We start from the raw sequence: 25,395 nt of genomic DNA, 5'->3' as shown, positions 1-25,395 counted from the left end.
AAGGCTGTTGGACAGCGAGGCTAATTTCCCCATTGCTAGGAGCCCTAAGGAAGACTAGAAACGTGGCCCCAGCCAAAGGCTGCTTGGAAAGCATCCAGAGTTTCCCAGGGTCCGCTGGAACGTGATTGGATTATTTAACAGAAGGGCTTGCCACAAATGTTCCTCTGGTGGAACGGAAAGGAAGGGTGACAGCTGCTCACCTCGTGCCTTTGCGAATGCTCCCTGGTAATAGCCCCTGAAGGAGAGCTCTTGCAAAGGAAGGTAACTCTGCCTTGCTGGGGGGTGTGTGTGGGAGGGGGTTGATCTTTCTTTCTGGTGGAGGCTAGTTTTACCCGCCCCTAATGGAAAGGCAAGGAGAAGAACAGTGAGAAGCTATTTCGGAGATGGGAGTGGATGGGGACAAATTGCAGCTGTATGCCTGGGGGGGACACCTGCGCTGGAAACGAGCCGCCTCACTAGGAGATGAGCAATGAGCTGAGTGAAAGGGAATTTGTTGGCCCCTGGACTCCTGGAGGCACATTCGCTGTCCTGCTCTGCTCCCTTTGCATTGCTCAGGTGGGAACCCGCCACGCGTCCCAGCTGGGGTGGCTAAGGGTGGTGTGTGTGCACGTGGAGAGAGGCTGCAGCAGGGACAGAGGCAGTTTCTATGCCTTACCCTCCTAGCCCTGGCCAAAGAGGGAATTGGGGGACGGAATGGGGTGCGGACAGTCCCTTGGAGATGATTGCCAGCCGGTGCAGGTTAGAGCAGCCCCCAAACTGCTCTTAACCTATCCTGTGGCTGGGGGTGGAGTCAAGCAGAGAATCAAATATCGCTGACCCTCTCTGACGGCTCCACTCTGCAGCACCGAGCAGCAGAGAATCCGGCCTCCACTTGGCCTAGGACAGGGCAGGAAACTTGTAAGTCAACAGTTGCAGATGCAAGGAGTTGCTTTTGATTGCTTGACTTCTTCTGGTTCCTTTCTTCTTTGCAGAAAATCAGCCGGGCCCCTTCAGACGAGGAATGCTTCTTTGACCTGCTGAGCAAGTTCCAGAGCAGCCGAATGGATGACCAGCGCTGCCCGCTAGAAGAATGCCAAACAGAGGCTGCTGCCGCCTCCGTGCCTGCCCTGGAAGAAGGAATATGTAAGCACTTGGGGGCTCCCGTTAATGAGAGTAATGACATGTCTGCAGTGCTGCCAGTTCTCAGGAATTTACCGCAAGTCTGGCAATAGTTGGTGTTTTCTTTTAAATCCCCAGCTCCTGGAGTCAGGTGCTTATGTGAGAATCTCAGCTTTCGCTTGTTCAAAAGTATCTTTCCTGGTTTCAGAGAAAAGCTTGAAAAGATGAGCCCCAAAGGCACAAGGACCAAGACACACACAAAAAGAACCCCAGAATTTTGGGGTTGGCTATAATGTTAAGGCACTCTGGCAAAATTCTGTTTGCTGACACCCCTGGGTCATTTGCCATGTTTTTTGTTGGGCAAGTAGAAGAGCGTTAGGTTTTTTTCATTGAAATCGTCATTTGGTTTTTGTGCTTCTGAATTTTGTTCAGCACTTAAATACTATGAGGAAAGGTGCTGGAGAGAAAGATAAACCATAGGGGGGACACAGAGCACAGATAGGTAGATAACCACAGGAAGATCATAGATAGCTGAATGAATAGGTAGATAAACTATATGAAAACTAGATGGTAGTGATATCAACATAGTAAGGGTAGGCAAGGAGATTGGGTGCTGGACTGGTATATTTTCGTGGCCATTTTGCAAGGCTGTGATGAGATGTGTTTAAACAGTCATCAGAAAGCAATGGCTAAAGAGACAAGTATCCAACTCTTCGCTTTAAAAGCCATTTCTATGGTACTTTTATTTGTTCCATATGTTTTTGATCAAACTATGCAGTTTGGAACAAACAAACATAAAAGAAGATTTAAAAAAAACCAAAACCCTGACATCCCTAAAACGGCCGACACACGAGACGCAGCACCGAAGCACCCAGGGAATACAGAGCTGGCACGACGCGTACGCAGCAGCGAGAGCGAAGTAGTGCTGAACAGGTCAGGCTGTGTTGTGACAAGGAGCACAGCCTGGCTCCGAGTCAGGTGGCTTTTCACCCTAAAGAGAGACTGGAAGTGTGCATCGTTTTTATAAAGATAGGCGTGTTTCTGATACAGAAACCAGCGTGGGTTTCCCAGCTGCGCTGAGGGCTATAATCGAGGGAGCTGTAGGCAACAGCAGCCTTTAAGCTATTCCAGTATTGCCATCAGACCAGGTGCTCGAACTCCAGAGCAGGAGGCTGGATTAAAAATCATGATTTGTTAATAAATACGTGAATTTGGGGCTCTGTTGATTCAGCTCCTGATTTCTGAGCTTTTGTGCTGTCCTCACTTCACATTATGAAGCTTTTCTCCACAACGCTGATGGCTAGAAACTTAGGTGCCTAAATACCTTTGAGCTTCTGGGCCAAATTCTCACTGGAATCAATCCCTTTTGACAGTCTGGGCCTTGCTTCCTTTTTTAAATGAAAGCTGAGATTCTCATGTATTAACATGCCTCCGTTAACAGGAGGCTTTCAGGACAACAGCAAATACTGTGAGACGCTCGATAAAAGGGCGCGTTGGGCACACTGCTGTTTAATTAATTTGCACTCTCGCTTAGACAGTAAAAGTACGTGGCCTGTTTTACTTTCTATTTAGAGTTATTTACTGGGTCCCCTTTGCTCGCCCGGTGTTAGCGTGTTTGGATTTCTACATTGCGGGGGAATGTTTCGTTCCTAACCAGCAGCAAAAAGGAACCAGCCCGCTGTTTTCATGGACTGTTGAATATTGTTTCTGGGCTTGCGATTGAACATTTTCGTTGTGCAGTGCCTTCTGTTTGCTTACACCCGTCATTTCAAAGCCCTCCTGTCTGAGGTTCACAGCAGTGCCAAATGTGGTGCCATCCAGACCTGGTCATGCCAGGCGTGATGGGCATTGGCAGCACAGTAAGTCTGCACTTCGGCGTAGGGACATTAGCCAGCATGTTGGGCCGCTGGCTGAGCTTGCAATGCACCTTCCCCTTCGCTTCCCCCAGCCCCGTTTCCCACGGGTATGCTCCAAGACGGAGCGCCAGCTCCTCGGCTCAGGGGGCTGTCTGTGCCAGCAGCCTGCTGGTCTTTTGCTTCTCATAGGGAGGCAGCACTGGAATCTTTAGGTGGCATTTGGAGCGTGTGCCCTTGTGCTGGATGTGAGCATAGCACTGACTGCTTGTAAGGAGGGTGGTGGGAAGTCATGGCTCAAATTCTCCTCTGGGGGAAATGGGCAAAACTCCACTGAAGCCAATGGAACTGAGCCCATTTACATCAGCGGAGAGCTTGGCTCGCGCTCTAGCTCCCAAACGCACACCCGGCCGGACAGCCTTCGGAGGAGCAGGCTGGCTCTGGGAGGGCTGAAAAGAACCAGGCTCAGACTGTGATTTCCTAAGGCACACGGTATGACGCAGGTACCTCTGCCTTGTGCTGGACAGAGCATTTGCAGCCATTGCCCAGGCAGATACCGTATCTGCACTGGCCCTGAAAGGCGAGAGTTATCTGGGGGACTCAGAAAGGACGAGCTGTCTGATGAATCACTTACCTCTGCTTGCACTTGGCTGATTACATGGCCTCTAATTATATCCCACCCCTTGTAATTGCACGGGGCGTCTGTCAGGAGGCTGCCTGAGCGCAAGACAGAAAGCCACTCAAGCTTCCAGGGACTTTGGAGTCAATTGCAAGCACAGTTTCTGTAACTACCGCCTACTTGGAACTGGCCACCCCCTGCCCCCGAATCCTAAAATTAGGCTTAATAACGAGGAAGGCGGGAAATGACGCTTCAGACAGGTTCCTCGGTGGTTCACTGTAATCATGGCCTATTAACTGACTTGGGATCTGCAGTTGCACTGAGGAGGCTGCTCCGGGGCTCAGAACGGGCAATTAGAGGACGCATCGGAACCAGGAACGGGTCTGTTCAGTCCCACCACCCGGGAGTTCGCAAAGGCAGACCTGCTCGCCCGTGTTGGAGCTTAAAAGGCCACTTGGGCGCTTGTGCCCGCGTTGATGGCACCGTTCTGCGCCCTGATCCGCTCAGCCGCTCCCCGCTGCATTCTCCTGCGTGCCTTGCCAGCCGCTCCCAGCGGGAGCTCACTGCTTGGAGCGACAGCAGCATGGGGGAGCCAAGATGCAGCTTAGAATCCTGCGTTTCTAGCCCTTTGTATGGCACTGGAGGGGTGCCAGGCGCTTCAGACCCAGGTCAGCCTGGCAGCCCACCCCGGGCGGGGGGGAGGGAAGGGTTACTTTCCTGATCTGGACGGGTCAAGAGGCACAGAAGTTAAGCTCCTGGGGCAGTACAGCCATTTGCTAGGAGAGCCAGAGGGGGACCTCGGGAATCCCAGTGCTGGGGATTAGAGAGCACTGCAGCAGCTGTACGGGAGTGGATGATGTATGGGTGACAGGGCTCATGGCCCCGGAGTAAGGTACAGTTTTTGCTTGCATGGCTTCACAGGCAGAGAGCTGGCAATGCAATGAGAATGCTAGAGATTAAGTACCTTCTTGAAAGGCCACGTCAATGAGGCATCTCTTCCCTAATCTAATCTAATCATCGGTCCAAGTGCACTTAATATCCTGTCCTGCTCCCTTTGTGCAGCCTTGTCAGCCAGGGGTAGATGTGTAGCCAGAGTTTCTGTGGTTTACCCTATAAAGCCAGCTGCTTTCCCCCTTCGCTGCCCGATGTTTATGCACTCACAGATCCCTCCTTCCAGGGAGGCACTGATGCCGTCTAGACTTTATTGATGTTGTGTCAAGCAAGGCAATGAGCCCCCTCTGATCTTTTAAAAGGTTTTTTTTAATGCCACAGAGAAAACGATAGCCGCAGCATGTGCTGTTCCCAAGGCCAGCTTTCAGGGTGCAAACTGAGCCTTCATGCCTTCTACAGGCAAGGTCCTACCAGCCATTGTGCTCTGAGTGAGCGCACTCCTTGCAAGGCCTCCAGCACCCCCAGCCTGAGTAGATTGTGTGGCACTGCTGTGGGGAAGTTCACAGCACCAGCAGTCTGCTCTCCCTAGGAGTGGCCGTCACTTTAGCGGGCTGATTTCAGAAAGCCTGGTCTGAAATGAGGCCCTGGCTGGCTCTGCACATTGGTAATGGGAGCTGCCTATAGCTCAGAGGGGCCATTCAGCTTTGGCTTGGCCAGACCCACTGTTATAAAAGAAAAGTCTTGGTCATTATTTGTTCTTTGCCATTAGATGAAATGGCTGCAATTCGCTTCTCTCCTGCTGTGGGTCAGCTGAGCGCATTCAGGGCAGGGAAATGAGGTTACTCTTAGCAGGGGGATCAATTAAGAGATCAAGTAGGGCAAAAAAAAAAATGGCTCAAATCACTTTTCTGCTGAGTGAGGCTGACCACAGGCCTGGTCTAATCTCGGCTCTGCCACTGACTAGCTGGGTACCCTTGGGCACATCACTTGCTCGCTCACTGCCTCAACTTGCCCACCTATAAAAGGGGATCATTTACTAGTTAATAATGATGCACTTTGAACTTTATGGGGGCCAAGCTCTAAGGGCTTTACAAAGGCAGGGCGGGATTAGCCACCCCCACTGTGCATGCACTGAGGGGTGAAGTGACTTACCCAAGATCACTGAGCAAATCTGCATCACAGCCCAGAACAGAACCCAGGCGTCCTGGCTCCCAGACCTCAGAGGGGTGGTGAATGAGTTAATTAGAGACTGAGCAGCATGTTGGAGCTGAACAGCACCATGACACAGGCCCCCTCCCTGGACTGACGCTCTGGTGCTCTCCCTGTCCCCCCACAGCTCAGTCCTCTTTAATGGCATCGCCGCAGACAGAGGAGTTCTTTGATCTCATTGCCAGCTCCCAGAGCAGGCGGCTGGATGACCAGCGTGCCAGTGTGGGCAGCCTGCCCGGCCTCCGCATCACTCACAACAACCTGGGGCACCTGCGCATGGAGGGGGATGCCCAGGAGCCAGGGGACGAGTTCTTCAACATGCTTATGAAGTGCCAGGTAGGCAGCTTGCTCTTCTGCACTGACCCCAGGGGCTGAGACACCGCTCGGCCTGGGAGAGCGCCAGGGGCCCAGGGGGCAGGGCTGTGCCAGCTTTCCTGCCACTCCTAGGGCTACACCTGGGGCCCATCCCGAACAGTACACAGCACCGTATGAACATGGGGCAAGACCGGCAAAGGGCCCAGCGTCCTCTTTGCGGGGCCGCATTTGTGGCTCCAGAACGGAAGAGCAGGTGCCAGTCCAGGTCTTGCGCTGCTCTTTGATTGCCACCTGCAGTTAGGTAGGCCAAGGCGCAGGGCCCACGCCTGTCCAGTGAGTGCACTGTGCCCAGGCTTTGCCTGCAAACCGGGAGGGAGTGGGGCCTGAGAGGCTGGTCCATTAAAGCAGAGCTCATGCCAAACCCTGTGAAAAGCCCTTCCCTTCCCCTCTGGCCCTGGGCTCAGGGCCACCGTTTCCAGGGTGGGATTCTTCTGCCCTTTCTTGCCACCTCCTCGTGGCAGCCCCTTTCACGCATAGCCAGCTGCAGGGAGCTTGCTGTCCCCCCAGCAGGACAAAGCCAGCTGTTGCTGAATCCCCTGGTCCCTGCGCTCAGGCGGGAACTGTTTCTAATGCCTGTTTCTCCTCCCCTCCCCTCGGCTGTGCCAGTCATCCCGGATAGACGACCAGCGCTGCGCTCCGCCAGACACCGTCCCCCGTGGCCCCACCATGCCCGACGAAGACTTCTTCAGCCTCATCCAGCGTGTCCAGGCCAAGCGTATGGACGAGCAGAGGGTGGATCTGGCTTCGGCCCAGGAGGAGCAGCAGAGGAGACCTAGCTCCAGCTAAGAATTGGGGTTTGCTTTGAGGAAAGCAACGTCTGTTTAAAACCTGAGCCCGGCTGTTCCGTGGCAGACTGTCCCGGTGAGGAGTAGCCCTGCTCAGTGAAGGGGGGGTGTGTGTGGAGGGGGAGGGGGCGTTTCCTACTGCTTTGGCAGTTTTGTCTTTCTTTGGAGTAGGGGCCAGGCAGGTTCACCAGCTGGGGACAGTTTTTCTTTATGGCTTTTTATACAAACAATGACTCTTCTACGGCTGAACAAAGCTAGGAGGAACTGCTCACGCACGGCTGGGCGCCAGGGAAGTAGATTGAGACAACCAGTGAATTGGCTGCTGCAGTCCCCCCGCCAGCGGTGCCTGCGAGCGTCTGCACCTCCCTGCCGAGCTCTGTGGGGAAGGGGCGTCCAGCTGGGCTGGGGTGCAACCGTGGAGAAGCTGAAGGCAGCCAGCAGTTAGAGCGTAACCCTGAGCCCTGGCTACAGCCCTGGGGAGACAGTGGTCCCATGTTCCGTAAGGTATTTTATTTCTGCAACACATGGGTTAACGGGGACCCTCTCTTTTCTGTGGACTCCTCCCTCCCTGCTTACCATCTGGCTAGGAGAAGTTTGGAGCCGTCCTCACCAGCCTGCCAAGGTGACAGCGGCAGCCATTGGAACCGGGGTCCTGCCCTGCAGGGCCAAGCTTGGCTTTTTCCCACAGGGCTGAGCAAGCCCAGTTCAGCTGCTGTGCGCATGAGGGGCTGCCGCAGCTTATGGCAACGCCCCCCGCCCCCAGCAAAAGCAGCCACATCAAGGAGGTTGCCCATAACTATCTCCACAGCCAGCACCTTCGTGGCCCAGGGAGATCCTCTGGTGCCATGTTGGCACAAGTGGAGCAGGGAACTCTGGAGTGGATCCTGAGACCCTGAACCAAGAGGTCCCCATACTTGGCGCTAGCCCCTGCCAGCTGTTGGCCTGTGTGACAGTGCTCCTGGTTGTTTGTGTCACAACTGGCGTTGCTGGCAGCAAACCCCGTCATAGACCCACTAGGGACCCGTCGGGTTCAGGTTGAAGCAGAGCCGCAGGAGCGGAAACTTGGTTTGCTGTGTGCTGTGAAGCTGGAAGCTCACGCCCCAGGGCTGTCAATCGGGCACCGTTCACCACCCTAGGAATACAGGTGCCCCGTGTTTTTAAAGGAAAGCTGTTAGTCTGTCCAGTGTGAATCTAGCTTAGAGCACTGCCCCCATCCATGGGGCTTCGTAACACTCCTCCTTTCTCTTGCAGTAGTAGCTAGAGGCCTCCAGCCTGGTCGGCACAGGAGCACACAGGGAATGGGCCAACTTTGGTGGGGACTTGTCACTTTCAAATAGGCTGAAAAACAACCCTCCTGCCTCACACAGAATGGGGCAAGCCACCCTCAAGTTTAGCTGTACAGAGGTGCCCCTTTGCACTGCTGCACTAGCTGGGACTGGCAGGGCTGCATCAGTCCTCTGATGGGCCTTCCAGCCACTGTTCATCTCCCCGCAAGCCCATTCCTGGGTCTAGCGCTGAGTCCCCGTTGCCCCCGCGTCTCTCTCAGGAGCGGCCTTCATGGAAAATTTCCAGCAGCAAGAAATTCAGCCAGGCAGCACTTAGCCCAGCTGAACGGATGCTGGGGGGAGGCCCTAACATGTGTAGATGTCCTAAGTGTGAGCAGGTAAAATTCACCCCTCGCTACTGCTGGAGGGATCAACCAATGCAAGGACTGGTTCAGGGGCACCATCAGTCCCTGCATTGTATTCGGTAAGAGGGGCCACCTCGCTCCTGGGCTCCTGCTGTTACAACAACGTGCCCAGCAGTGGACTCGTGACCGTGCGGCGCTTGGCCAGGCCACAAACTGGAATCTGACCAATCAGCTTGCAGAAGCGTGACGTATTTGCCATATACTTGAATGTATGAGCTTATTTATTTTTTACATGTGCATTTGCTAATGTCATTTTAAGAGGGAATTTTAACCCACCAGGTACTTGTTTTTTCCTTAAAAAATAATAATCTGCCAAATGAATTAATATATAGAAATACAGAGGGCTTGGGGGGGAGGGGTTGTGCTTAATAAACATTTGTGGTCCAAACTTCCAGGCCAAGAGTAACTTTCTACTGCTTCACTAGAACACAGCAGCCCCTTGTCTGGGCCGAGGGCTCCCAGCCCAGGAGAGAAGGCAGGAACCAAGGCCTTTGGGTGTTGTGTTTTTTCGGAGAACTCCACCAGCCGTGCAAGCAAAGCCCTGCCTGGGGAAAGTGCACATGCTAAAGTTTAAGCAGATGTTTAGGAGCTTCCCGGGTCTCAGTCAATGCAAACAAACAGCCCCTGCTGCAGGGCTCTTGGGGAACAGTAACTAGCTCTCCCAGCCAATGATGACAGGCCCATGACTGGTTTCTGTCTCCAAACAAGTGCTTGAACTGTCTGTCCTACAGGGCAGTCACAGAGAGGCAAGCTGCGATGGGACAGCCCACTCCCCCAAAGGAGGCCTCTCTCACCCTGTGCAATTCAGTCCTCCCTTAAGGGACCGAGAGCCAAGTCCCCACCCAAGCTGTGCACACTCCTGTCCAGGTACAAAGGCTCAGGTTGGTCATACATTGAACTGCTTTCACACACACCTGCTCCAGGGCCCCGGCCTCTCTCCCTTCGGGCATACAGCCGGCAGACTCGGTTTCAGAAGTCCAAGAGCCGCGCCAGTTAGAATTCTGACCCCTACCTGAAGTGATGGCCTTTGAATCCTCTCCAGGGAGACAGGACTTGCAAGGGTGGCCACAGATCCCCAGGCCCAGCACGGCTGTTTGACTCTTCACGGCTGCCTTTTCACACTAGCTTTAGGTCAGCCATTGGACGCTCTGGATTTGCTTGCTGGTAGTGAGACCATATCAATAACCAGAGGACTGCTGAATAGCAGGGAACCCCCTACGTGCCAGTGCGGTCAGGGCTGGACGTTGTTGGCCCTATCCAGGGCAGCATAAAGTCAGTGGCCAGCCGAGGTGAACAGTGATCTTAGCCTCCCCACGTGCGTGCTGTCCTTCAGCTTTCACTATGAAACAGGCGGCATTCGCCTGTGGAGCTGAGAGCAGCCCCCGCAGCTGAGCTGGCAAACTGCGTTCTGCAACCCACGCTCCAGCCCCCGGGAGCACTGGGGCAACCCCGTGCGCTGCTAACGAGGAGGATGGAGGCTGCTGGGGAGGGCAAGCTGCGGAGACACAAAGCAGAGGCACGGTAAGTAGGCTAGGGACAGCCCTTACAGCTAGCCCTCAGGTACGGACCAAGGCAGAAGAGAACCGCGGAAGGATGGGACTCTCCAAGCAGAGAGGAACAGCGCATGCCGAGGCTGTAGGCAATGCCCAGCCCTTTGGAAAGGGGGGAGGTGGGGTCAGATGCCTGACATTTCCATTGCCCTCTGGTGGGCAGCGGAGAAGGGGTTTGAGATTCTGCAGGAGGGACAGCTGCATGTCTGCACTGTCATCACACCAGCAGCCTCTCTTGCCAGGGCAAGGGGGAACCGAATGCTTAACCCTGCGCAGGCTCCTGCTACAGAGTCAGACTGCAGCGGGACTGGCCCAGGGAGTGGAGGGGATTTGTGGTTAGCATTCTGTACCAGCAGACAGGAGCCCTAGGACTGACTCCCAGCCTCTCATTCCCCTGGACTGGCTGGGAAGGTGGCGCCCCCTCGGGCTGAGCGAAGGGCAGAACAGTCAGAGCCTGGAGCTAGCAGTATGGAGCCGGGCTACGAGCGTGAGCAGTGGGGTAAAGGGCAAGTCCACCAGAAACGCTCAGGGGAGGTGAAGGGGGAAGTTCAGAAAGGCTGTTACCGGCCGTCAGGTCTCGACATCTCCTGCCAGCTGGGATGGGAGCCTCGGTTCTTGGATGGGCAGTGGGCCCCTCACAGCACCTAGGGAATAGAAGTCATGCACTGTGAGCATTTCCTGAGGAGAATGGCCATGTAAGGGGTGCCCAGGGAACAACCCCCTGCCAGACTGCTATGCAATCAACAGCTTTTGCCCCATGCACCGGGGGGAAATCCTGGCACTTTAAAGTTGCTTTCTCCATGGCACATGTTACCCTTCCTCACAGTTTCAGAGCAGGACACCGAGGGTTAAGGGGTCTGGCAGAGAAAGGGCTGAGGGTGGCACCACTTGGGGATAAGGGGAGACAGGCTGTAAACCATCAACCTGCATTTACAGCAGGTTCAGAATAGTAACAGGGATAGATAGCACCCCAAAGCAGAGGAGGGCAGCAACTGACCGGCACCATGCACCAGACCAGGAAAGTTTTGGACAAGAGCAGCAGGGTAAACACCTACTCCAACAAGACATGCCAGGGGCTCTCTGTGATGCTGACATGGTGGTCGCACATGCACAGTGGGGAAATAGCTTGCAATACCATTTGTATATCTCAGGAGGAGGAAAGGTGGTAGCAGCCTGGCTGGGATTTGAACCTGTAATCTCAGAGAGCCTCTGGAGCCCAGGTTACATCCCCAGCAGAGGATTTATGTTGTGGTACATCTATGTACCCGCACCCTAGGCCTGCTGTCGGAACAGCCAGGGAAGTATTTGGCTGAGCTCTCTGGCCCGTCCTGCTTTGCTAGGATCACTTCCCAGCTTCCGGCTGTCATCCTGTGCAGCGGACACGTCTCACCCCAGCGCCCCGCACACACCTGCTCTCATCTGTCTATCCATTGCTCCACCCCAGCTGAAGGTGCAGGGGGGATTCTAGATCATTCCAAAGCTCCCTTCCCCTCACGGTTGCCCAGGGAGGTGTCCCTCTGCTTTGGCCTAACATTTGCTCAAGAGCTACCATGGGTCACAGCCCTTTCCGAGACCCCGCCTAGCCCATGGGGGTGGGAGTGTTACTCCTCTCCTCCTAGGAGCCCCCCAGGAAATCCCCCTCCCCTCACCCCGCTCTCCCCATGCATTTGTTGCTGTCAGGCAATTCCGAAGCCAACGCCAGCAACGCAAGGCCTGGGCTGTTCCCAACTCACCAAGAAACCGGCCCCCTGCGTTAATGGATCCTGGAACAGCGCCGTCGCTTGCCCCCATCAGGATCAAAGGAGGCTGCAGCTCTTGGCCTTTCCATAGTTCCTCTGCTCCCTGCATCTGCTGATGGGCTGGACGCATCCCGGAGTCCGGACCAAGAAGCTGAGAGCGAGGCAGAGACTGCGCCGGGGTGAAGGCTGCACAGGGTGGGCCAGATCCCTCGGGTAGCCAAATCTCTGTGGATGCTGCTGCTCAGTCTAAGGGGTGGGAGAGAAGATGTCCATCAGTCTGCAGGGAAAGTTACACAGGGTGCCCACACGGTCAAGGCAGGTGCACGCCGCTCGCCCCCATAAGCATCTCCTTAAGCCTTGCAGTCTGGCAGCCCTTGGAGTCAATCAGCACTGATAAGAGCATCAGTTCAGCCTCCTCGCATTAAGGGCTCTGCCATGGTGACACCTGCGGGACGAGCCACAGGAGGACCGGGCAACGGTTAGTATCAATCCCGTGTTCTTACATAGCACGTTCCACCACCCGCAGCTCTCAAAGCACTTCTCAACTGTGGTCGTGCTTTGCACGTGGAAATATGGCCCAACCTTCGCAAAGCACCTTCCTTCCCCAGAGCACGGCAGTCGGCAGCTATTGAACAGCACATGGCTGCAGGGGGACAGTGTCCACGTGGCCGGCAGGGGGAGTTCCTAGGAGGCAGGACACGGTTACCCAGAGCGCTAGGGCTAACACTTGTCCTGCTAGAGGTCTCACTGGGAGCCACAGATGGCCAGGCCAGGGGGTTTACGTTTACAAGAGGCCTGTGCTCTGGTTGCTAAAATGATCGGGACATTCCTAGCACTGGTTCCTGGATTGGCTAACCCCACGTAAACTGCCCCTCTCTAAAGCATTTGGGATACTGGGCCAAATCCCCAGTTGGAGTAAGTCAACACTGTCCCATTGACTTCGATGGAGCTGCGCTGATTTACAGCAGCTGAGGATATGGCCCACGGCTGGTGATGTTTTACCAGACGTATTACCTGGGCTCTGTGCGGCAGGGGGCTGGAGAGGGCGAGAGAAGCTGATGCAGCTTTTGGAGCAGCAGCCAGTGCAGGAGAGAACGTGTCAGCTGGCCTTCTGGTACAAGGTGATGTCATCTCCCCCGCAGTGCCGGGTGGTGTTGAGACAATGCTAGACACAAGCATGGCCTGCGGCGGGGGGCAGGGGTCCAGAGCCTGCCAGGGAGACAGAAAGGAAGATCATTGCCAAGGTCACCAGGCTATCACAGCAGTGGGTCACTCCAGGGCGATGCAGCCTAGTGGTTGGGGCAGAGCATTGGAAGCTGGGATTCCTGGCTTTTTATTCCCAGTTCCTTAACCTTTCTGTTAGCCAGGCCTCTCTGTTAGAGATAAGGGGGGAGGGACTTGGACAAAGCACTGTATGGGACTCTGGGTTCCATTCCAGTTAGTGCCAACAGACTCCCTGTGTGATGCTGGGCAAGTCACTTTGTCACTCTGTGCTTCAGTTTCCCCTGTTACATGGGGTAAAAGCACTTCCTTTCCCTCCCTTCTTTGTCTGTCTTTTTATATAGGAAGCTCTTTGGTGCAGAGATTAGAAAGAGGACAGCGATCGATTATTCTCCACATCAAGGAAGGTAGGACAGGCCACAATGGGTTCAATCTGCATCAAGTGAGATTTAGATTAGAGATCAGGAAAAACTTTCTACCTACAAGGGCAGTTCAACTCAGGAACTGCTTCCCAGGGAGGTGGTGGAATCGCTGTCATAGGAGGTTTTTACGGACAGGCTGGACAAACCCTTGTCAGGGATGGTCTAGGGTTACTTGGTCCTGGCTCAAGGTCCAGGTGAGGGGATTTGATGCCCTCGTGAGGTCCCTTCCATTTCTAGGATTCCATGAGGGCAGACAGACTAGCTGCTCCAGCAGCAACTCATCAGCCCCTAGGGCTTGGGCTGAGACTGGACACCATGCACCACGTATGGGCAGAGGGGGCTCTCCGTGGAGCTGCAGGTTCAAGCACTAGGCGAGGCTCCCGCATGCTGTCTGCACTGCGACCTCTCGCTCCAGGGGTCCTAGCTACCGGCTACTGCCAGCCCCAAGCAGGTCTTTGTGAGCAGGAAGGAAAGCAGCCCCCCAGGGAGAGTTGCATTCAACAGCCCTCAGGATGCCCTTCCTCCCTGCCGGTCAATGGCCACAGAGTCCACCCCAAACAAGCCCTTCTACTCACGCCAGTTCCAGAGGTGGATGGCTCGCCAGCTGAGGCTGGCCCATGGACCGAGGCTGAAGGCAGCTCCTGGGAACCAGCTGTGGAGGGGGAAGCCAGCGATGGTGCCTGACTGGGTTGCGCTCTCTCCCCAGCATCAGAACCCTTCTTGTTCGGCTTGGGGTTCTCCTACAGGGCGGGACGGGAAGCCAGGAGGTTAACGGAGCAGAAGGGGAGAAGATATGGCAACAGAACACACAATGAGCCGGCTCCTCTGGTCTGTGTTTGGGGTGCCACAGCCCAGGCTGAACCCGGCTCCTGCTAACCCCCTTTACACAGCCTCCCTCCTGTCACGGCTTTGACCTCAGACGCCCACCCTGCAGCCACTAGCCCACCACACTGGGATCAGGGCTGTTTGCTCAGCCTCTCTGTGTAGGACTGCCTGATAGTCCCCGGGAGCTCCACGCCCTTAAAACAGGTGGTCTCCCCAGCGTCTGCCAGGGGGCCAGCTGGGGTGACCGCCAGCTAGGCCCACATGCTGCAGAAGGCTGATGCCATTCAAGGTTAGAACGGAGGCTGCAAAGGTCACGTTGATAAAAGCAGGGGAATCCCAGAGATGTGCCTAATCCATGCATCTGGGCCAAACAGCCCACGTGATGCTGGGGACTCTGAGCAGAGAGAAAAGGACCCATCCAGAGAGTTCTTGCTCTCCAAGGCCGAGACACCCCGCCCGGCACAGCAACAAGGAAATACATAGCATGGGCCAACCCTGTTCTCACCCACAGGTGGCACGGCAGTCACCAGGGCACTTGAGAGGGCACAAGCGCAACTGAGCCATAGCGGGCAGGGTGCCTTTAGAAGACACCCAGTCCCACCGTGTGGGAGAGCTGGGGCTCATGCCTTGCCCTTGGACTGGTGGGAGTCAGCAGCAGGGAGGAAGCAGCCCTCAGCATTAGGATGGCAGGGGCACCTCCTCCCAGCCAGCCAAGGACCAGCCTTGACGGGTTCCTCTCGAAGGCTGATGAGGGGCAGGGTAAGGAAACAGAGGGAAAAGGGGCTGGACGGGGATTGTTATTTCAGGCAGTTTGGAGACAGGTGCCAAGGTTCAGCCAGTTCTGAGGAGCGACTCGGTGGGACCTGGGCTATTTCCCATGCGCTGTTGCTTCAGCGCTGAGGCCGGACACTTCCCTCCCCTCTCCTCAGGGCTCTCACCCTGTTCTTGCTCCAGCCATTGACCCTCATCTTGCTGAAAAGTCTTTCAGACCCCCCATACGTTGCAGTCCACAGCTGGAGGGCTGTCCTAGGCTGCTCACAAAGCTGGCCCTTTTGGGACCTCTCCAGGATGAAATGTGATGATGGGGTGAGTTAGCTCCCCTGTGATATCACCCTCACTCTGGACCGTCCCATCCAGGCAGGCAGAGGATGCTGTATCGCGGTACACTGGGGAATGCCTTCTGTCGGTTCCATACCAGCCCCAGGTCCCAGCAGACAGGGACATGCTCATTGAGAACTAAAGGCCAGACTAAGAGCTCATCGAGCGTCCTTCATCTGCAGCTGCTGTGCTCAAGGCTCACAGGTGAAAGTAACCAGTAAGGCAGTTAGGACCATCCCACATCACAGGCCCAGGGACTCTGATTATGTACTTGTATCATAGCACCCAGAGGCCCTGATCACGGACGAGGGTCTCGCTGTGCGAGGGGCTGGACAAACACAGAACAGAAAGTCAGGCCCCCGCCCCTTGGAGTTTACAATCCAAAGAACCAACCGCTCTCCTGTCTCTGGCAGTGACCTATACCTGATGCTTCACAGAAAGACACATGCACCCTCCCGACCAAACAGTCAGTGATGTCTCAGGGCAAATCCCCTTCCAACCCCAGAGACCATCACAGAAGCCCTGACGCACGAGGGTCGGTATCGTCACAACTTGGTGCCCTCGTTACCTCAGTAGCCTGGTTGCCTAGGTTACACCTGCTTGCACAGAGAGCTAATCGGTGTTTAAACCCATCCAGCATATCCACCCCTATGAAGAAAGCAGGAGCCACAGCCCATGCCCTTCCTGCAGCCAGTCCCCCCTTCCCCTGCACATGAGGGCCTTTACACGAGCAGTTAGCAAAACATAGCAATAAATGCACATCATGGAAAATATGGGCCCGAAGTGGAAACTCCGTGGGGGGAGAAGCAGCTTTGGGACAGCCCTTTGGTACCAACCTTCCTCCACTGCTTGAGTTTGTGGGGAGGGGGCTCCCTATCTCCCCCCCAGCCTCTTCATCTGCTCGTTAACCTTGCTAACGGTGCTCGGGCTGGAGCCGGTCACCCAGGATATGAAGTGGTAACAGTTACACCTACAGCCCCCTGCAGGCAAACAGGAAACCGTGCGATCAGGGGCACAGGGCCTTCTCACCTGCACGGATCACAACGGACAGTATCGCAGCCAGGATAAATGCCAGGGCATCAGGGGTCTGATGCAAACCCCACGCAATGGGTGTGAATGGGCTTTGCAACGGGCCCCAAAAGAACAAGATCAGCGGGGATCTGCCCTGCACCAAAAGCACCTGTATTTTCTTAGCAGGGCTCAGGTGGGGCTTTTCCCTTTTCCCAACTGTTTGGAAGGTTTCAGTGCCCTGGCCGCTTGGTCCCACACAGACGACACGGCACCTGCAAACAGGAGATCCAGGCCTTACAACCATCGGCGCCAAGAGAACCTCCAGGAGCTCCATCGAGCCTTTGAACCTCTTTCTTGGCCTTTGCTGTTTTAGGAGGGCAGCGCAGGGATCTGATTCCAGCCAGCAGAGGGCAGTGGCATGTGCACACATCATGTTTCCAAATAAACCCGAGCTTTGCTCTGCGTTTATTCATAAAGTCCAAAGCCAGCAGGGATCACTGTGATCATCTAGTCCGGCCTCTGTACAACACAGACCACAGAACGTCCCCACAACAATTCCACCATGACCCTTGGTAGGTTGCTCCAATGGTTAGTTACTCTCTCTGTTAAAAATTTACCCACCTTACTCCCAGTCTGAATTTGTCTAGCTTCAACTTCCAGCCACTGGATCGTGTTAGACCTTCTTCTGCTAGAGCAAAGAGCCCATCGTCAAATGTCTTCTTCCCCTGTCGGTACTTACAGACGGTGATCAAGTCACCCCATAACCTTCTCTTTGTTAAACTAAATAGACTGAGCTTCTCGAGTCTATCACTAGTTCCTTTACTCAGTCTGTTCTCTGAACCCTCTCCAATTTATCAACATCCTTCTCCATTTGTGGACCCCAAACTGGACCCAGGATTCCAAACCCCAAACTGGATTCCAGCAGCAGTCTTACCACTGCCAAATACAGAGGTAAAATAACTTCTACTCCCACCTAAGATTCCCCTGGTTATATGTCTCAGAATCACATTAGCCGTTTTGGCCACAGCACTGCATGGGGAGCTCACGTTCAGCTGATTATCCACCATGACCCCCCAGATCTTTGTCAGAGTCACTGCTTCCCAGGCTAGAGACCCTCTCCTGCAAGTGTGGCCAATATTCTTTATTCCTAGATGTATACGTTTACATTTAGTTGTACTAAAAGGGCCTATTGTTTGCGAGGGCCCAGTTTACCAAGAGATCCAGATCACTCAGTATTCATGACCTGTCCTCTTCAGGATTTACCACTCCCCCAGTCTGTGTGTCATCAGCCAACTTTATCAGCGAAGATTTTGTGTTTCCAGCACATTGTCCAAAGGTAAGGGGCTCAGGACACCCCCGGGAGGATGAGGAGCACATGTTTAGATATGGAGGCATGATGTCCATGGGCAAAAGGGTGCACAACCTGTGCCTACAGTTATGCAGTAAGTTGCCACCACTGTGCACACAACTGGATAGGTGTCTAAATTCCCTTCTACACATGCCCATTATGTTCACACCCGTGCAGCTGCTTCTCAGAGGGAACGTGGTGTCTGTCAGTTTATGGCAGACCTGTGCGATCACCAGAGGGACACAGAACATGCTCACAACTCACCTGAGGGCATTAGCATTTCAGCTAGGACTCGGCGGGCCTCTGACTGGCCCATTAATGCTCGATCCCTCCAGTGCTGCAGCAGCCGGCCGTAGGTCTGGGCCATCTGAGAAGGAGCCAAAGGAGACAGCACATAGGAAACCTGTATGCTATATGGTACAGTCCATATCCATGCCAGGCCGCCTGATCCACCCCCATCGGAGTGAAAACAGGCTGGACACCCACCTCCCAGGCATGTGGAGCAAGAAGAGGACACTAACACATCGGGCCAGTGCCCAATGCAGTCTAGGGAAAGGAAGAGAGCCCTGGAAACTGGATGGTTTTATTTTAAATATTTGAGTGAGGGAAACTGAGGCACAAACAGATTAAGTGACTTGCCCAGAGTCTCACGATGAATCAGAGGCAGAGGTAGGACTAGAACCCAGGAGCTCTGGCTTTTAGTCCCCCTAGCTCTAGCCCTCGCGGCCTCCCCAGGACCCTTTGGCAGAGAGGCGTTGGTATGCCAGATGTTCATTTTTTCTATATCTGACTGACTTGCTCTGAAGGCGTGATCTGCCCCACCGCTCCTGCGAGCCTGGCATCCCCGACACCCCCGTCCCCGCAGTGTGGGGGCACCTGGAGTATTTACCACTGTGCAGTTGTCCGCACAGCACTTCTCTTCGCCAAGTTCTGCAATGGGCTTGAGGAGCCCCAGAGCTCCTTTCCCCTTCTTCCGCTCAGCTCTGGCGGGCTTCTGTAGGGAACACCAGGCTTTCACTAGCAACCCCCTTGGGGTGTAACTCCGCCCCGCCCCCACTGCCCAGAACACTCCATCCCCATCTCTAGACTGGTTAGCACCACACTGCCCCACACAATCCAATCCTCAGGGCAGGGAAGGGGGGACATTCATATTTCAACTTACCTGGCTGCTAGTTTTGAGCTTCTTATGCAGGAAGTTGTTGGAGTATCCCAGAATCCTTTGCGTGGCTCTCTCGCATAGTTTCAGCTCTTCACACAACACCCTCCGGTTCTTCAGGACAAAGTCCTCGAAGGCTAGGGACCTCCGCTGGCTGCGTCCCAGCCCGACGGCTCTCCTCCTTGAGGAAATCAACAGGACAGTGTTGTTACCTTGGCTCAGGGCCTCAGTGCACTGCATGGAATCAGGGTGCCTATCCCCCATTTCACTCTTGGAGAAAGGCCGGGGAAAACGCTTGCCCCAAACAAATTATACACTGAATTCATACCGGTGCTGAGAAAAGAACCCAGGAATCCCAAGGCCCGGTCCCCTGCTCTAACCACTGGACAACATAGCCACTCAAAAACCAGCTAGGCTTGCTGCCAGCAGGTACCACCCCATGGGTCTGCAGAGGCCCTGGGAGCCTATGGACACCGGAGACAATAGCACGTCATCGCCCCAAATCCCTTCCCTGTACGTCTCCCTCTCTCTCTCTTTGGACTGAAAGTGATCAGTTGTCACCCTAAGCTCTGTTCTTGTCCATGATTATCGGCATTTCCCATGAGTCAGCTGGGCCAGAGCCCCGGCAGCAACACATTGGAGGACCCTGATGGAGAATCCTGCCTGGGGAAGGCTCTGCCCACGCGCACGACCCCTCAGCTAGGGGACGTGCTGCTTACACCGCGGATGCTCCATTATTCCCCAGGGGTTTCACCTCACCCCACTCCTTGCGTCCTGGGCTCCCCGGCTTTCTGGCTGTCCCCGTCGCTGCAGAACTTCACAGCTTTCAGTTGCTTGGATTCCTGCAGCAACTTCAAGAACTCGAGGGCTCGTGTACGGTTCTCGCTCTCGCCCAGCCCTGCCACGGGAGCAGCATGTCAGCACATCAGGGAGTCGGACATGGAACCACATGTGGACGGGGGGGCTCTACAAAGAGTTGTGCCCTGCTATGAGGAGCTGCTGAGCCCTCCGGGAAGGGGAGGCCCATGGGATTGGATCCAAGAGGCTGGGATTGACGGGGCAGACATTTCAGCTCTGGCTGACAGCGCCCACAGGACCCAGCCTTCCTCCCTCCTTGCATTACACTAATGCTGGGGACTATTTTTTATGGCTCACTTGGTGGCACCCTCACTGTGTGCACCACCAGGTCATGGGTTTGAATCACACCCGAGGGTGTGAGTCAATAGCTCAAAGCAGACACTGGCCGTGATGGAGCAAGATGCCACCTTTTGGGAGTTACAGCCAGTGCCCTCTTGGGGGGAGGGCAAGTGAATGCGTGAGCTGCTTTTCGAGAAGCACATGGACTAAGCCACGCGTGTCGGTCAATCTTCCCGATAGCATTCGGGCACCATCGCGGTGGTCCACAAACGTTTCCCGTAGTTAGTAGGTGGAAGTTTTAAACAACCTGACTCCCTGGGACCTCAGGTTGATATTCTGGCTGGGGTGACCCAGCCCTTCCCCTCTTTCTGAGCCAGATGAAGAGAGGCCTGTACAGTTCCCGACGTGTGGGGCTTTCCAAGACGACCTTAGAACAAAGGTCCAGTCAGCAGTAGAGGGACACCAAGCTCACGGCAGTTTTTAAAGGGTACGACTACATCCCAGTGTTCTTGCTAACATGTCCCGTTCCTGTCACTAACACGTTCTACACTCGCTGGTTGCCACCCTCCACCCCAGCAATGGCTGCATTTCAGTAGTGCACTAAGTACAGAGCTCTGGGATGAACGGCACTACGTTATATTACTCTAGGTCCATCTCCACCCACCTGGGGCTTTGAGATAATTCTGGAGGCAGAGGCAGGGTTTCCTGGTGTAGGCAGGACAGCAGAGCTTGCTCCCATCCTGGTCCCTGAGCAGCTCCACCATGGACCATCCAAACGCCTGCAGCTGCTCTTCATGCCGCTTCCGCTCGTCCAGCCCAGGATCCTTCACAGGGTTCGGAGTGCTCCGAGGCCTGCTAAGTGTCAGACCTAGGGGAGACAGCCCCGCCCGCGGAGGAGTTACAGCCAATGGTTATTACAGCTAGCGAAGGACGAGCTGTAATATTTTGCGTTTTCACACGTACGCGCAGAGCTCCTAACACAACAAAGGCCGGATCGCAGCAGTAGCGCCTGGAGACAGTACGTCGCTCCCAACCGCCCCAGCTACTGCACCTCCCCTTCGCTGCTAAAAAACCCACAAAGACACTTCGGTGATACCAGTTACCACCACACCACTGACATTCTCCATATCACTCTGGGGCTAGCCACCATGACTATACTCCTGGGACAGTAACCAAGCAGAGACAATACTGGGATCGGAGTGAAGGGCTTGGGGGACTGTTCGCAGGGAAAGGTCACTCTGCACATGTTGCAGCTGCTGGATCTCACATGGGTGGCAGCTGATAAAGGCAAAGGCCGATGACCCCACTGGGACTGGGGGGACATGATGTTCAAAGATGACCAGACATCACCCGGGGGGGCCTGGCCAGCGCTCACCTGCTCACATCTAACCAGAGAATAGACTTTGGGAGAAGATCATAAGGGCCTGATCCTCTTCCTATTATAGGAAATTTTGCCACTGATTTTCAGTGGGAGCAGGATTGGGCCCTACATACAGACTGGCTGTATGGGGCCAAGATACCAAACACATCACACACAACGCAGTGGCTGGATGGCTCAATACATGCATGGATTTTGTTTCCCCAGCAGGGGGCAGGATTGCAGCATCCTTTGAACAAGAGGGAGAGACAGATACTGAACATAAGGTAGGGCTATCAGGTGATGTCCAGCTCAACCCCGCACAGACCACAGGAGAGCGCTTTCCCTCACCACATGCCTTGCAGAGCGTCAGCACCTGGCCTGTCCTGGGATCCCACTTGTGACGCGGAGAAGGCAAAGAGCTAGAGGTCTTCAGCTGGTTGCCTCTGCGGCCGGGGTAGACGATGTAAGGAGAGCTGCAGAGGTCGCAGCAGAATCCGCGCCCAGTCCCGGAATCTGGAATGACACCTACATACTGAGCACGAGAAGGGAACGGCATCTCCAGACACCGCAACCAACTAGCCACCTGCCACGTTTCCCCACAGGTCCTAGCCCCAGAGTAGCAGCACCCACTTCCCACCTCCTCACATGGGCCACCGAACAGCAGTGTCTTGACTCTATTACACAGGGTATCAAGGCTCCCTGGGATCTGAATGTGACCCAAGAGGAAATGGACTGAGATCTCTTAGTGGGAGAGGCAGAAAGCAACCTTGCAAAGCATATTTGCCATGGTGCTGAAAAGCCCTTGTGGGGTCTAGGAACACAGGAGTCACCAGACTGTACCAGATCCGGTCTCGATCTGGTCCAGCATAGGCCACCGCTGGACGCTTCAGAGGACAGTGCCAGAAACTTTGCATGTCTAGCATAATTCATACAATGCTCCTTTGCCACCCTTTCCACCCGCTATCCCCAAGTCTACTTACTCAAGCCAGCTGCTCCTTTAACCCACCTTGTCTGCCCTGGCCAGCTGCACGATCCCCCCTGCTCACTTTTCTCCCTTTCACCACAATTTCCACTTCAGGAGAAAAGTTTCTTTTCTTCCTCACTCTCCTGCTCCTTCGGCCAACAGCCAGGGTGCTGGGTGGCTCCTAGACACAGCACATCCTTCAGATAATATCAGAGCTGGACCCACATGACACAGTCCAAAGAGAAATTCACAGTCCCCTGAAGTCGGGAAGTGTTTGTTCGGACCTATGGATCTGGCTGAGGTTCGGCTCATACTTGGCATTTCATAACTATAAAGTATGATGTGACTCCTGAGAACAGTCTTGGAAAGTCAGTCAATGTTCTACCTAATTTTTGGAAAGGGGAAACTGAGGCACGGAACAGGAGAAAATGACTTGGCCAAAGTCCCAGAAGGATTTAGCAGCAGAGTGAAGATAAGAATTCAGGAACTCCTGGTTCCCTGCTCTGTGCTCAGAGAACAGCTGTAGCCTGTACAATCCCTGAACACATCTCCTTGTGTTACATGGACATAACTAATGGCATCTCTGTGATTGTGTCTTAGATGAACAGAGCCATCTGTTGAGAATTTCTCTTGGGACAAATAGTCCTCTGAGAAAGTGAGTGAACAACTGACTCTCTTGCTGTGTGTGAATATGGAACCTAGCACAATAGGCCCTGTACAGACTTACAGTAAGGGACAGCCCCAGGGATCTCCCAATCTAAAGAGACCAGGCAGATAAAGGTCTGAAGGAGAAACAGAGGGGTGAAGCGACTGGCCTGTGGTTACAAAGTCAGTGTCAGAGCTGGAATTAGAACCCAGGTCACGTGAGTCCCAGTCCAGTGCCCTATCCTCCAGACTGCACTGCCTCATCCTCCAGACTGCACTGCCTCTTCAAGTGTGAGCACAGGACTTAAAAACCCTTCAAATTACTCCCAGCAAACCCCCCTCTATTAGTCACAGATTGCCCGAGTGCACACAACCCCCTCCCAACCCGATGTTTTTAAAAGCAGACAAAGCCTTCCAATATTTTCTGATGAAGAGCACGTTTTGTGTGTGTGTAGCCTGTGGTTGGTTGGTTGGGGTGTGTGTGTGTGTGTGTGTGTAGCCTGAGGTTTGGTGCCATCGAGTCCCTGGGGGCTAGAGTCTGTACAGTTTGCTGCAAATTTACAGAGGCAGCGATTAGCTGAACTCCACGTGGCCACACTGACCCCTGCCGGCTTGTCAGGACTCTGCTGGCTGCAAGCTGCTCTTTGGAGCACGGCCACTGCTTTTCAGGGCTCTGCATTCAGTCTAGCCTGCTTTTGTACCGAACATAAACAGCAGCAGCATCAACCCCCCGGCCCTGGTATCTATTAACCCTGTGAAATCTGGCAGGGCAAGTAAATGAGAACAGAATAACTATTTAGATTGGAAGCTCTTTGCGGGCAGAGACCATCTGTTTGTTCTGTGTTTGTACAGTCCCTAGCACCCTGGGGTCCTGGTCCAGAATTCACTGTAGACAAAGGAGGTTTTGCTCCCCCAAGCTGCAATTTGTAATATAAAATGGAAAAAATAACACGGCCTTCCTGGCCCGTAAACGTCAAACAAGGCTGACAAAGAAGGAAACAAGGAACTCCAGTCCAGAATCTGATTGTTTATTCATTATTGGTATCATGGTAATGCCTAGAGGCTCTCCATTTGTGCTGGGTGCTGTACAAACAAGAGACAGTTCCTGCCTCAGAGGCTTTATAGATCTCAGGGCTCATCTGTCCATGAGCAATTCCGGAGTAAGAGTGCCTGTCTCCAAATTAGTTTAATCCACTTTAGAAGTGGATTAAGATAAACCAGAAAAAGGCACTGATTCCAGAATAAGAACATCCACACAGGGAGCTATTCCAGACTAGCGATTCCATTTTCAGTTCACATCCTGCCTTCTTCTGGAATAACTTTTATGTGTACATAAGCCCTACAAAGATAAAACAGCAAAGCGTGGGAGAAAGGCAGGGTTCTACTTCTACAAACAGGGAACAGAGACTCAGCAAAGTGATTTGACCCCCGCCCCAGGTCACAAGGGGCATCTGAGGCAGAGTTGGGATCTCAACCCCTCTCTCCCAGCTCCCAGCCCAGTGCCTTAGCCACAAACTCATCCTTCACTTGCCACTCGCCTGCTGCTTTTCCTTGTGAGAGGCCAGCCTTTGGGGCTGAACCCTACGCCGAGTGCCCCTGTGAAACTGGCTGGAGCCGAGTAAATGCTAGAGCGACCATGGAGCCTCAAAACCCAGGAATCCCCCACACCTCCGCTGGCACGGGCCCAGCTCAGCTTAGCCCCAGCAGCCCCTGGCCTTCTGCAGATCCAGAGGCAGGGCCAGCCAGGCTATGAACAAACCCTCAAGGCTACTAAGAGCAGTAGCCTCCCAAAAAACTACAATTCCCAGGAGCCTCGGCGGCCCTTTCCTCCCTGCTCTAGTAAGGAGAAAATGGAGTGAATCGGGCATTGAGGGGCAGACTGGTTCCCCTCTGGCAAGGGGCTTTGCACCTACCTCAGCCATCTCAGCCCAGCCCCTGCTGTACAAGGTGGGAGCAGCCTGGCTCCTGGCCCTTTGTGCCTCCTCCCTCCTGGCCACCCAGCACAGACCCTCAGAAGCAGCTGCAAATTCTCCCAGCTCAGGCTCTGCCTTCCCTGCTGAAAGGGGGCTGGGCAGAGCCAGTGTTAAAGGGGCAGGTGCAAAACTCCAGGGGAGTGAACAACTGACACAAACACAGACAACTGAGCCACTCATTCACCCTGTAGGCGGGAACAGAATTCAAGGGGCCTGCTCAGGTGCACAAGGATTAATCCCTTAAGTGTTGGAGCCACAATTAGTAAATCAGCATTTAATGACTACACTGAATTAAACATCCAGCCTTTAAACCACTCTGAACATTGTAACATGCTCTGGAAGTGCCAAGAGTTGTTACCGATTTAAAATCACATTGTTTTAGTGCGGGTGTGTTGCCTACTGGTTGGACAGGCTCTCAGGCGCACT

The 25,395-nt window shown here is 54.3% G+C and overlaps 2 protein-coding genes across 6 annotated transcripts in view; one reads left to right on the top strand and one right to left on the bottom strand.

Annotated features, from left to right (window-relative positions):
- Nucleotides 1-8,886, top strand: part of GPSM1 (G protein signaling modulator 1) — a 167,762-nt gene extending 158,876 nt beyond the window's left edge. For 4 of the 5 annotated variants that reach the window (XM_074973779.1, XM_074973778.1, XM_074973780.1 and 1 more), the window contains exons 12-14: nt 972-1,122; nt 5,798-6,006; nt 6,652-8,885. In XM_074973779.1, coding sequence (XP_074829880.1) covers nt 972-1,122; nt 5,798-6,006; nt 6,652-6,831 — 540 coding nt within the window. In that variant the 3' untranslated portion in view covers nt 6,832-8,885. Of the gene's footprint in view, nt 1-971; nt 1,123-5,797; nt 6,007-6,651 lie in introns of all 5 variants that reach the window. The other variant, XM_074973777.1, reaches the window with a different exon arrangement.
- On the bottom strand, nt 8,781-25,069 carry LOC141999908 (uncharacterized). The gene is made up of 14 exons (XM_074973782.1): nt 24,910-25,069; nt 22,394-22,532; nt 21,736-21,900; nt 20,692-20,895; nt 19,650-19,788; nt 18,897-19,071; nt 18,624-18,728; nt 17,999-18,101; nt 17,008-17,071; nt 14,028-14,192; nt 12,824-13,018; nt 11,804-12,055; nt 10,421-10,714; nt 8,781-10,015 (listed from the first exon to the last, which is right to left on the bottom strand). Exons 1-11 carry the CDS (start codon nt 24,916-24,918, stop codon nt 12,937-12,939), a joined length of 1,350 nt encoding a protein of 449 aa, XP_074829883.1. The 5' UTR covers nt 24,919-25,069; the 3' UTR covers nt 8,781-10,015; nt 10,421-10,714; nt 11,804-12,055; nt 12,824-12,936.
- Between the last annotated feature and the right edge of the window lie 326 nt (nt 25,070-25,395).

This window comes from Natator depressus, chromosome 16 (assembly GCF_965152275.1).
Source record: "Natator depressus isolate rNatDep1 chromosome 16, rNatDep2.hap1, whole genome shotgun sequence".
Taxonomy (NCBI): Eukaryota; Metazoa; Chordata; order Testudines; family Cheloniidae; genus Natator; species Natator depressus.
This window is presented reverse-complemented; position numbering and strand designations above follow the sequence as displayed.